At 41.7% G+C, this 13,400-nt stretch overlaps 1 protein-coding gene across 3 annotated transcripts in view; it reads left to right on the plus strand.

The window, feature by feature from the left end:
• Dedd (death effector domain containing) overlaps positions 1-13,400 on the plus strand; it is a 40,705-nt gene that overhangs the window by 24,872 nt on the left and 2,433 nt on the right. For all 3 annotated transcript variants that reach the window (XM_004671131.2, XM_045151406.1, XM_045151407.1), the window contains exon 5: positions 820-966. In XM_004671131.2, the coding sequence (XP_004671188.1) occupies positions 820-966 (147 nt within the window). The remainder of the gene's footprint in view (positions 1-819; positions 967-13,400) is intronic.

Below are 13,400 nucleotides of genomic sequence, written 5' to 3' on the forward strand. Positions count from 1 at the left end.
CACACCTTTAATTCCAGCACTTAGAAAGCAGAGGTAGGAGGATTGCTGTGAGTTCAAGGTCAGACTGGGAGACTACGCAGTGAATTCTAGATCACCCAGACTAGACTAGAGGGAGACCCTACCTCGAAAAAATAATAAATGAGTAAGTCATAGGATGTGTTATTGCTTCATTTGGGTGCTGTGATTGACTTCACATAATGTCTTTCTTTCAGGTCACATTACCTTAGGTTTTCTGTTTGTGTTTTTTTTTTTTAATTTGCTTATTTTTATTTATTTATTTGAGAGCAACAGACAGAGAGAAAGAGGCAGAAAGAGAGGGGGAGATAGAGAGAGAGAATGGGCGCTCCAGGGCCTCCAGCCACTGCAAACGAACTCCAGACGCATGCACCCCCTTGTGCATCTGGCTAACGTGGGTCCTGGGGAATCGAGCCTCGAACCAGGGTCCTTAGGCTTCACAGGCAAGTGCTTCACTGCTAAGCCATCTCTCCAGCCCTCTGTTTGTGTTTTGAAATAATATACTGATATGTATCTTAGGGTAGTCTGGAATTCTCAGTGTAATCCAGGCTGCCCTCTACCACCAGAGTACTAGGATAACAGAGTTGTACCATCACACCCAATGCTTCTGTATTTAATTTTTAGTGCTGGGAACCCAATTCAGGTCCTCATAAATGCTATGGTAACACTTGACCACTGTGCCACACCCTCAGCTCTTAATGTATATTGTTGATACTGCTTTTAGTGATATCTAAATAATTTAAATATTACAAGTATTCATAGTTCTGCTTTCACCCTACTATGTTCCCCATTTTGTCTTATCAGTGCCTCCCCATTATCCTGTGGTGTGCTGCCCTACTTCGGGTCCCCAGATGTGTAGCAAGCGGCCAGCCCGAGGGAGAACCACACTTGGGAGCCAGCGTAAGCGCCGGAAGTCAGTGACACCAGACCCCAAGGAAAAGCAGACATGTGGTGAGGAAGTTCAAGAATTCTAGTGATGTATACTTGAGGAAAAATATAAAGAACTTCTAGGTGATTGGCACTGTGTGTTATTAATGCAAAGCTCTTTTAAAAAGTATATTTTAAGATGAAGTTATCACTTTTTAAAATGTTTTGAGAAAGAAAGCAGCAGGTAGAGAGAGAATGGACATGTAAGGGCTTCTAGCCACTACAGACTCCAGATGCATTTGCCACCTTATGCATCTGGCTTATGTGGATACTGGGGAATTGAACTTGGGTCCTTTGGCTTCACAGGCAAGCATCTTAACCACTAAGCCATCTCTACAGCCCTAAATATTGCCATTTATTTATTTATTTATTTATTTATTTTTGCAATCAAAGAGGAGAGACAGAGAAAAGGGACATGCCAGAGTCTCTAGCCACTGCAAATGAATTCCATATGCATGCACCATTCTGTGCACTTTGCAAAGAAGAGCCATCCTCTCCAGCCCTACTGCAAAGTTCTTTGATTGTTATTGAAAAGGCAGGTTTAGTCTCTGGGACTTACCTTTATGGAAACTGTATTTTATTACTTTGTAATTAATACTAGGTCATATGTTAGAGTATAGGATGAACCAAGTGTTCAGTGAATTTCTGTGCTGCCTTTTTCCTCCCCTAATTGGATGCCTTATTTATTTATTTATTTTTATTGAAAGCTTCCATACTTACAGACAGTAAACCATGATAACTACCTCCCCTACCCCACTTTCTTCTTCACAAATCCATACTCCATCATATCCCCTCCTTCTCTCCATTAGTCTCTCTTTTATTTTGATATCATCATCTTTTCTTTCTATTAAGAGGGTCTTGTGAAGGTAGTGCTAGGCACTGTGAAGTCATGGATATTGAGGCCAGTTTCTGTCTGAACAATCGCATTGTAAGGAGGCCTACCTTCCTTTGGCTCTTACATTCTTCCTGCCGCCTCTTCTGCAATGGATCCTAAGCCTTGGAAGGTGTGATAGAGATATTTCAGTGCTAAACACTCTTCCTTCCATCAGTTCTTCTCAGCACTGTGGTGCCTTTTGAGTCATCCCAGTGGTCAATGTCCACTGAAAGGAGAAACCTCTCTAACCAAAAGTGAGAGTAGCATTAATATATGGGTATGAACGTTAAGTAAAGTGCTTACAGGGCAGTTTGGTGAGCATAATAGGTACACATAGCCAGATACCAGCAAGTGTTATACCCCTAGTAGGGCTCATGACTATCTCATCATAGGTTTTCAGTACCAGGTATGCAATTCCCTCCCTTGGAGCGGGCCTCCAGTCCAATTACAGAATGGTTGGTTTCCCCCATAACAGACATACCACTATTGCATCCATTGGCTCATTTGGCCTAGCTGACAAAACTTAAGGCTTGCAGTGTCCATTGTTGTTTATCTCCACTGATAACTTCTCTCTCCCATAGGGTTGCATGCTGTGCAGCTTTTTCCAGCTTTCTGTCAGTTGGTCTACAGGGAGGAGATTTTCAGCTCAGCCCCAGCTTGATTTCTCAGTGATCGTGCAATCCAGGCATGTGGAGTCTTCAGCAATAGGGTCTTACCATCTATTCCTGGTGGGAAACCAAGAGCCTCCGCAATGGCCTGTGATGTTTTGGGGGTATCAGGGACCTCCCTGGTCAACAACTCACTGGATTGGGATACCATCCCTGGTACTGAAATTTTTCTAGCAACAGTCTATGGCTTCTGGGTGTGCTGTTATCCAAAAAAGTAGGTTATCATATTACTTATTCACAATATCCTGAATTTTGATTAACCCTGCCCCACCCTTCTTTTACTCAGGCTCTTCCCATGATCTCACTTAGGCCATTCCACTCCCAGTAATCTGTTTATTTACTTACATATATATATGCACATGCACACACACACACACACACACACACATGCACACACATATATACATACCATCCCCTTAAGTCCACTCTTCTCCCCCTTCCCTTACAGCCCTTTCTAGCTTACTGGCCTCTGCTACGATTGTTTTTACTGCAACTCACACACAAGTCTGAACATTTTGTAGCTAGGATCCACATAAGAGAGAGACTCTGTGACATTTGGCTTTCTGGGCCTGGGTTACCTCACTTAGTCCTTTCCAGATCCACCTATTTCCCTGCAAATTTCATAATTTTCTTTTGTTAAAGATTTTATTATTTAGTTAGTTCATTAGAGATGGGGTGGCAGGGAGGGGGGGAGAATAGGCATGCCAGGGTCACTGGCCCCTGAAAATGAACTCCAGATACTGGTGCCACCATTGTGCATCTGGTTTACGTGGAACCTGGAGAATCAAGCCTGGGTCCTTAGGCTTCACAGGCATGTGCCTTAACCACTATGCTATCTCTCAAGCCCAGTTTCATTTTTCCTTACTGGTGAATAGAACTCCATTGTATAATTACACCACATCTTCATTATCCATTCATTAGTTGAGGGACATTTAGGCTGGTTCCATTTCCTAGCTATTGTGAATAGAGCAGTAAAAAACATGGTTGAGCAAGTGTCTGTAAGGTAATTCAATGAGTCCTTGGCATATATGTCTAGGAGTACTATAGCTGGGTCATATGGCAAAATCTATTTTTACCTGTCTCAGGAACCTCCACACTGATTTCTACAAGGGCTGTACCATATTACATTCCCATCAACAGTGTAGAAGGGTTCCTCTTTATCCACACCTTCACCAACATTTATTGTCTTGTTGATGAGAGCCATTCTTTTTTGTTTTTCAAATTTTTATTAACAAATGATTATAAAATCATATAAAATCATAACAAATGATTATAAAATCATCAATCTTCCATGATTATAAAAAATATCCCATGGTAATACCCTCCCTCCCCCCACTTTCCCCTTTGAAACTCCATTCTCCATCATATCCCCTCCCCATCTCAATCATTCTCTCTTTTATTTTGATGTCATGATCTTTTCCTCCTTTTATGATGGTCTTGTGTAGGTAGTGTCAGGCACAATGAGGTCTTAGATATCTAGGCCATTTTATGTCTGGAGGGAGCACTTTGTAAGGAGTCCTACCCTTCCTTTGGCTCTTACATTCTTTCCACCACCTCTTCCACATCAGACCCTGAGCCTTGGAAGGTGTGATTGAGATATTGCAGTACTGAGCACTCTAGTCACTTCTTTTCCAGCACCATGATACCTTCTGAGTCATCCCAAGGTCACTGCCATTTGAAGAGTGAAGATTCTCTACCAAAAGTGAGAGTAGCATTAATATAAGGGTATGAACATTAAGAGAAGTGCTTACTGGGCAGTTTGATAAGCCTAGTATATATGTTTAGCCAGACAGCTGCAGACATTACACCCCTAGGGCTCATGACTACCCCTGTTTTAAGTTTTCAATAACAGGGATGTATTCCCTCCCATGGAGCGGGCCTCCAGTCCAATTAGAGGGCAGTTGGTTCCCACGATGATAGACGTTGCACCCATTGGCTCATTTGGCATTGCTGGCCAAATATAAGGCTTTCAGTGTCCTCTGTTGAGTATCTTCACTGGTGATTTCTTTCTCCCATTGAACTGCATGCAGAATGGCTTCTTCCAGCTTTCTGGCAGCTGATCTACATGGAGGAGGTTATCAGTTCAGTTCCAGCAGGATTTCTCAGTGGCTTTGCAGCCCAAGTATGTGGAGTCTTCAGCAATAGAGTCTTACCATCTATTCCTGGTGGGAATCCAAAGGCCTCAGCAACGGCCTATGATTTGGTTGGGGGGGGAGGGGCGCCATCAGGGACCTCCCTGGCCAACAACTCACTGGAAGGTATCCCATCCCTGGCACTGAGAATTTTCTAGCAACAATCTATGGCTCCTGACTATTCCATTGTCCAAAAAAGTAGGATTCCATCTGATTTATTTATATCCTCTTAGATTTTGATTAGCCCTCCCTCCACCTTTCCTTTACTCGATCTCTTCCCCTGACCTCACTTTGGGACTTTTCACCCCCATTAATCTGTTCTTCTACTTACATACATACAAACCACAATAAAATTGCCCCAAATGCTCACTGGTGCCCCAGATGCAGATTCCTTCAGTTTTTCATAATAATACCATCTTTGAAGTGTTTTTATTCATATGGCTGATCACGAATGTACTGGAAACAAAGTGTGCAATGCACATGGGCACCCTGTCACAGGACACAGAGTATTCTCTTCAGTGGTGCTCCTAATCAATGCTTCTCAGTGTGGACACCAGTGTGTGGAGCAAAGATTTGCTTCTGGTCTCAGACAGGAGACCCACCATGCTGACTGCCCACACATGATCCTTCTATACTTCCTAAGGTGTTGGCTCGACACATTGCGGGCCCGCAGGCTGTGGATGACACTGCGGGCATGCCCATTCATTAGCTGCTTTGTCTGCCTGAACGCCCCTCCTGCAGCCCTGGCCCTGCTGCCTGTGACACCAGATGCTGCGCCCCTCCCAGGGCTCTGCGTGGCTCCATGATAGCCATTCTAACAGGAATGGGATCAAATCTGAAAGTATTTCCCTGATGGCTAAGGATGTAGAACATTTTAGTAGATATTTATATGCCATATGTATTTCTTCTTTTGAGAACTCTTATTTTTTTGTTCATTTTTATTATTTATTTGAGAGCGAAAGACACAGAGAGAAAGACAGATAGAGGGAAAGAGAGAGAATGGGCGTACCAGGGCTTCCAGCTTCTGCAAACGAACTCCAGACGCATGCGCCCCCTTGTGCATCTGGCTAACCTGGGACCTGGGGAACCAAGCCTCGAACCAGGATTCTTAGGCTTCACAGGCAAGCGCTTAACCACTAAGCATCTCTCCAGCCCATTCAGAACTCTATTTAGTTACATAGCACCCCCCCCCCCCGCCCCTTTTTTCCTTCATGGTAGGGTCTCACTCTAGCCCAGGCTGACCTGGAATTCACTACATAGTCTTAGGGTGGCTTCGAACTCATGGTGATCTCCTACCTCTGCCTCCCGAGTGCTGGGATTGAAGGCATGCACTACCATACCCAGCTCCCATAGCCCATTAAAATTTTTTTTTTAATGAATTTATTTTTATTCATTTATTAGAGAGACAGAGAATGGGTGTGCCAGGGCCTCTAGCCACTGCAAATGAACTCCAGACTCATGCGTCACCTTGTGCATGTGGCTTACTTGGGCCCTGGGGAATTGAACCTAGGTTCCTTTGGCTTTGCAGGATAACACCTTAACCACTGAGCCATCCCTCCAGCCCCCATAGGTCTTTTTTTTTTTTCTTTTTTCGAGGTAGGGTCTTACTCTAGCCCAGGCTGACCTGGAATTCATTATGTAGTCTCAGGCTTGCCTTGAACTCAGGGTGATCCTACCTGTGCCTCCCAAGTGCTGGGATTAAAGGTGTGCACCACCACGCCTGACTTCCTATACCTTTTTTCAATCTGGTTGTGTGACTTTTTGAAATTTAGTTTTGGGTTTTTTGTATATCCTAGATATTAATCCTGTCAGATGGATAGCTGGCAATATTTTTCTCCCATTCTGTAAGTTGCCTCTTTGCTCTGTTCACAGTGTCCTGTACTATACAATAGATGTTTTCATCCCAGTGGTTGGTTAGTGGTTTTGTTTCTTGAGCAACTGGTGTTATTTTCAGCAAGTCGTTGCCTATGCCATTATGTTGAAGGGCTTCCCCTACTTTCTTCTCTACCAATTTCAAAGTTTCAAGTCTGATATTTTCAGCTTTGATCCATTTGGACTTGATTCTTGTGCATGGCAAGAGGTAAGGATCTATTTATCCTTCTGCATACAGGTATACATTGTTCCCAGCACCATTTGTTAAAGAGGTTTTCTCCAATATATATTTTTGGCATTTTCGTCAAAAATTAGATGGCTGTAGCTGCCTGGATTTCCATCTGAGTCCTCTATTCTGTTCCATTGATCTACAAGACTGTTTTTGTGTCAGTACCATGCTGTTTTTGTTACCATGGCTTTGTAGTATAGCTTAAAATCAGGTATGGTGATACTGCCAGCCTTGCTTTTGTTGCTCAAAATTGTTTTGGCTATTCAAGGTTTTTTGTGCTTCTAGATGAATTTTAGGATTGTTCTCTTTCCAAGAATAATGCCATTGGGATTTTAATGGGGATTGCATTAAATGTGTAGATTGCTTTTGGTAAGATTGACATTTTCACAATATTGGTTCTTCCAATCCAAGAACAATGGATGTCTTTCCATTTCCTGGTGTCTTCTGCAATTTTTCACTTGCGTGTTTCAAAGTTTTTATTGTAGAGATCCTTCACTTCCTTGGTTAGGTTTATTCCAAGGTACTTATTATTATTTTTGAGGTAATTATGAATGGGAGTGATTCCCTGAGTTCCTCTGCATGTTTGTTATTAGAAAGGTACTGATTTCTGTGTATTTATTTTGTATCCTGCTACATTGCTAAAAGTGTTTATCAGCTCTAACAGTTTGCTGGTAGGGTCTTTGGAGTCCTTTATGTATGGAATCATATCATATACAGATAATAAAAATTAGATCTCTTCCTTTCCAATTTGTATCCTTTTTAAAAAATTATTTATTTATTTGAGAGTGACAGAGAGAAAGAGAAAGAGGCAGATGGGGGGGGGGGGTAATGGACGTGCCAGGGCCTCCAGACACTGCAAATGAACTCCAGACACGTGTGCCCCCTTGTGCATCTGGCTAACGTGGGTCCTGGGGAATGAAACCTCAAATTGAGGTCCTCAGGCTTCATAGGCAAGCGCTTAACCGCTAACCTGTCTCTCCAGCCCCAATTTGTATCCTTTTTATGAGTGTCTCTTGTCTTATTGCTAAAGCTAAGACTTCTAGTACTATACTAAATAAAAGTGGGGAGAGTGAACACCTTTGTCTTGTTCCTAATTTTAGTGGAAAAGCTTCAAGTTTTTCCCCATTTAGTATTATGTTGGCTGTAGGTTTATCATAAATAGTCTTTATTTTGTTGAGATGTTCCTTCTATTCCCAGGTTCTCTAGGACTTTTATCATGAAGTGATGTTGGATTTTGTGAAATGCCTTTTCTCCATCTATTGACGATCATGTGATTTTTGTCCTTCAGTTCATTTATATAGTGTATTACATTTGTCAGTTTCCCTACATCTCTGGGATAAAGCCTGCTTAGTCAGAGTGTATGATCTTTTTGATATATTCTTGTATTCTGTTTGTCAATATTTTGCTTAAAATTTTTGTATCTATGTTCATTTTGGAGATTGATCTGTAATTTTTTGTTGTTCTGTCTTTGCCTGGTTTGGGTATCAGAGTGATGCTGACTTCATACGATTTTGGTAGTATTCCTTCCTTTCCTATTTTATGGAAAAGTTTAAGAAGCATTGGTGTCAGTTCTATGAAGGTCTGGTAATATTCATCAGTGAATCCATCTGGGCCTGGACTTTTTTTTAGTTGGGAGATTTTTTTTTTTTAACTGCTTGGATCTCTGTGCTTATTATAAACAGGTTATTTAAATGGTTTCTCTCATCTTGATTTAATTTTGGTAGGTCATATAAATCTAGGAAATCATCCAGTTCTTTCAGGTTTTCAAACTTAGAGAAGTATATTCTTAAAGTATGTCCCTATGATTTTCCGAATTTCTTTGTTATCTGTTGTAATGGTGCCTTTCTTATCTCTAATTTTATTAATTTGTGTCTCTTCTCTCTTCTGATCAGATTTGCTAAGGATATATCAATCTTGCTTGTTCTTTAAAAGAACCAACTCTGCTTCATTGATTCTGTGTATTATTATTATTAATTATAATTTTTGTTCCTATTTCATTAATTTCTGCCCTAATCTTTTTTTTAATATTTTTTTGTCCATTTTTTATTTATTTATTTGAGAGCGACAGACACAGAGAGAAAGACAGATAGAGGGGGAGAGAGAGAATGGGCATGCCAGGGCTTCCAGCTGCTGCAAACAAACTCCAGATGCATGCGCCCCCTTGTTGTGCATCTGGCTAACATGGGACCTGGGGAACCGAGCCTAGAACTGGGGGTCCTTAAGGCTTCACAGGCAAGCGCTTAACCGCTAAGCCATGTGCCCTAATCTTTATTATTTCTCCCTGTCGACTGATTTTTGGTTTGCCTTGTTCTTTTTTCAATGCCTTAAGGTGAAGCATTAAATTGTTTACTTGTAACCTTTCTGATTTCTTCTTTCTTCATTTATTTATTTGAGAGAGTCAGAGAGAGAAAGAGAGACAGAGAGAATGGGCGCACCAGGACCTCCAGCCACTGCAAACGAACTCCAGACGCGTGCACCACCTTGTGCATCTGGCTTACGTGGGTTGGGGAATTGAAGCAGGGCTCTTTGGCTTTGCAGGCAAATGCCTTAACCACTAAGCAATCCAGCCCTCTAATTTCTTAATATAGGCTCTTAAAGCTGTAAATTTCCCTTTTAAGACTGCCTTCATTGTGTCCCAAAGGTTTTGATATGTTGTGTTCTCATTATCACTTGCTTCTATGAATCTTTGATTTCTTCATTGACCCATTCATCATTTAGAAGTGTATTGTTTAGTTTCCATGATTTTGTGTATGCTCTATAGCTTTTCTTGCTATTGATTTGTAATTTAATCCCATTGTGATCAGATAGAGTTCAAGGGATTATTTCAGTTTTCCTATATTTGCTAAGATTTGCTTTGTTTCGTAATATATGGTCTATTTTAGAGAATGGTCCATGTGCTGTTGAGAAAAATGTATATTCTGTAAGATTTGGATGGAATGTTCTGTAGATATGTTATATCCATTTGTTCTGTGACTTCATTTAATCAAGATGTCTGTTTATTTTTTGTTGGGGTCACCTGTCAAGTGACGAAAGTGGGGTATTGAAGACACCCACTACAGTTCTGCTTGGTGTTATCTGTGACCTTGAGTCTAATAGTGTTTATTTGTTGAAATTGGGAAGCACCCTTGTTAGGTGCGTATATGTTTAGAATTGTAATGTCTTCCTGTTGAGTTGTTCCTTTAATCAATATAAAGTGACCTTTTCTGTTTGTTTGTTTTTTGAGGTAGGTCTCACTCTAGCCCAGGCTGATCTGAAATTCACTATGTAGTCTTAGGGTGGTTTTCAATTCATGGCAATCCTCTTACCTCTGCCTTCTGAGTGCTGGGATTAAAGGCATAAACCACCATGCTATCCATTCTATTGGTGAAATTTTTTACAGCATTTTTTATTTGACTTAACTTTTTTATTTTTAGTATTTCTTTTTCTGTTTTTGGAGGGGGAGGGGACTTTTTGAGGTAGGGTTTTGCTCTAGCCCAGGCTGACTTTGAGTTTGCTGTGTAGTCTCAAACTCACAGTGATCTTACCTCTGCTTCCCCAGTGCTAGGATTGAAGGCATGTGCCATCATACCTAGATCCATTCCTAGTATTTCTGATTAGTTTTTCATTAGTATTTCTATTTCCTTACTCATGTCTTGTATTGACCTCCTTATTTTATTAAATTGGTTTACTGTGTCTTCTTTGATTCCTTTGATTTCTTCTAACATAGTTGTGATCATTCTTTTGAAATCTTTCTCAGGCATTTCATCTAAATCAGTATCACCGAAGGTCACTTCTAATGAATTTATAATTTTTGGTGGAATTATATTGTCTTGATTTTTTTGTGTTTCTTGTATCATAATGTAGAGATTTTTGCACCTTGGGCAATTTGATGCTTGGGTTTTGTAATTATCTGCAGTATTGTTACATGTGTAAATATAATGTTATATATCTTTTGGATAGGAACTCATGATGCTAAGTGTGGCTTTAAAATGACTCTCAGAGTAACAGCAACAGTGACTCTAGGCATTGGTTTTGCCTGCTGTGCAAGTATAGTAGGCTGGGTGAAGCAAAATACAGGCAAATTCTAAAATTTAACTGAACAATGTACACATTCAATGAAAACCAGCACAGAGTATTTATTAAGAGTAGGTATTAAAACAAACAGATCATCTAACAAAGTCCTAGTCCCTAAGGATGTGTGTTGTCCACACCTTTAATCCTGTCAACTGGGAGGCTGAGATTTCTGATCTGTAATGGGTTCCAGGTCATCCTGTGGCTGAGTGAGACCCTGCTCCCATGAATGACAGAAGAGACAAAGGACTATAAATCAGGAAGCAACAAATGACAACCTCAAACTATAGCTTATTTAAGAATGGCAAATTCATCATGACATCAAAATAAAAGAGAGACTGATTGAGATGGGGAGGGGATATGATGGAGAATGGAGTTTCAAAGGGGAAAGTGGGGGGAGGGAGGGTATTACCATGGGATATTCAAAAAAATTTTTTTGTTTGAGAGTGACAGACAGAGAAAGAGGGAAAGGGGGGGGGAGGGAGAATAGGCACACCAGGGCCTCCAGCCACTACAAACAAACTCCAGATGCGTGCACCCCCTTGTGCATCTAGGTAATGTGGGTTCTGGGGAATCGAGCCTTGAACCAGGGTCCTTAGGCTTCACAGGCAAGCACTTAACCAGCTAAACCATCTCTCCATCCCATGGGATATTTTTTATAATCATGGAAGTTGTTAATAAAAATTTGAAAGAAAAAAAATGGCAAATTCAAGCCAGGTGTGGTGCACGCCTTTAATCCCAGTACTTGGGAAGCAGAGGTGGTGGGTCACTGTGAGTTCTAGGCCACTCTAAGACTACATAGGAACTTCCAGGTCAGCCTGGGCTAGAGTGAGACCCTATCTTGAAACAAACAAACAAAAAAGAATGGCAAATCCGACCACCCATCATAATTTTCCCTGACATGGAAAGTGCAATTAGCACTTCAAATGCAGGCCTATATCTATATATATCTGCAGGCTTTTTTTTTTTTTTGACAGGTACTGACTTGGTCTAAGTATGTCCTGTTACCTCTTGGGATGGCTTTGGTCCCTCTTTTCTTTCATTTTTTTCTTTTTGGTTTTTCGAGGTAGGGTTTCACTCTATCTCAGGATGATCCTGGAACTCACTATGTAGTCTCAGAGTGTTCTCAAACTCACAGTGATCTTCCCGCCTCTGCCTCCTGAGTGCTGGGATTAAAGGCGTGCACCACACCTGATTTCCTTCTTTTTTAATTATTTTATTTTTATCTTTTGTTTTTTATTTGAGAGCAACAGATAGCAAGAGAAAGAGGCAGAGAGAGAGAGGCAGAGAGAGAGAGAGAGAGAGAGAGAGAGAGAGAGAGAGAGAGAATGGGTGCACCAGGGCCTCCAACCACTGCAAACAAACTCCAGATGTATGTGCCACCTTGTGCATCTGGCTTATGTGGGTACTGGGCCTTTGAGCCTCGAACTAGGGTCCTTAGGCTTCACAAACAAGCATTTAACCACTAAGCCCTGATCCCTCTTTCATGTGCTGTGGGCTCAGGTAGGCTGGCTGGGTTGGTGGGTAATTGTTCTGATTACTGGTGCTAGACACTGTAGCTGATCTCTGTAACCCAGGTCTCTGGTGGTTGCTGTCAATAGTGGGGCAGGGGGTGGTTGGAGGGTGCTTGAAGTTGTACCAGAGCTGTGAAGCTGGTCCCCAGGATCCTCTTCTCCACGAGTTGTTCAGCTTGTTCCTGCTGTCTTCCCCTTCAAATTTCTTGCGTTTGTGAGGAGGTGGCTGGTGTAAGTGGAAAATCCCTTCACCTCATTTCTCCTGTGAGTCAGGCAGAGCCTGGTAGCTGCATGGACCCATGCCACTGCTGGAGCTGCTTCTGTGGTCTCTAGACTCTCTGGATTTCTTCTACTTCCATGCTGTGCTTGATACTTTCTTATACACCTTCATTTTCTTTTGATTTTTGTTGTTTTGTTTATTTTGAGGGTCTCAATGTAACCCAGGCTGACCTGAAATTCACATGGAGTGTCAGGATGGCCTCGAACTCACGGCAATCCTCCCCCCTCTGCCTCCCGAGTGCTGGGATTAAAAGGTGTGTGCCACCACGCCCAGCTCTTTCGATTTATTTTTATTTATTTGAGAGTGACAGAGAAAGAGGCAAAGAGAGAGAGAAGGGTGCACCAAGGCCTCTAGCCACTGCAAACAAACTCCAGATGCATGTGCCACCTTGTGCATGTGGTTTACGAGGTTACTGGGAATAGTGCCTCAAACGGGGGTCCTCAGGTTTCACAGGTAAGTGCTTAACCACTAAGCGCTCTCTAGCTCCACCTTCAGTTTTTTAAAAAGAGCATACTTTGTTGTCTGCTTAGTTCCCCCTAGGTTGCTTTGGCATGTTTCCTATACCACCATCTTACCCAGGAGTCTTTTCTGTGCTTTTTTTTTTTTTTTTTTTTTTTTTTTTTGAGGTAGGCTCTCATTCTGGCCCAAGCTGACCTGGAATTCACTATGTAGTCTCAGGGTGGCCTCAAACTCACGGTAATCCTCCTACCTCTGCTTCCCGAGTGCTGGTATTAAAGGAGTGTGCCACCATGCCCGGCTTTTTTTTTTTTTTAATATTTTGTGTATTTATTTGACAGAGAAAGGGAGAGAGAATGGGTGCACCAGGGCTTCCAGCCACT

Source organism: Jaculus jaculus, chromosome 1, assembly GCF_020740685.1.
Source record: "Jaculus jaculus isolate mJacJac1 chromosome 1, mJacJac1.mat.Y.cur, whole genome shotgun sequence".
In the NCBI taxonomy this organism is placed as follows: Eukaryota; Metazoa; Chordata; class Mammalia; order Rodentia; family Dipodidae; genus Jaculus; species Jaculus jaculus.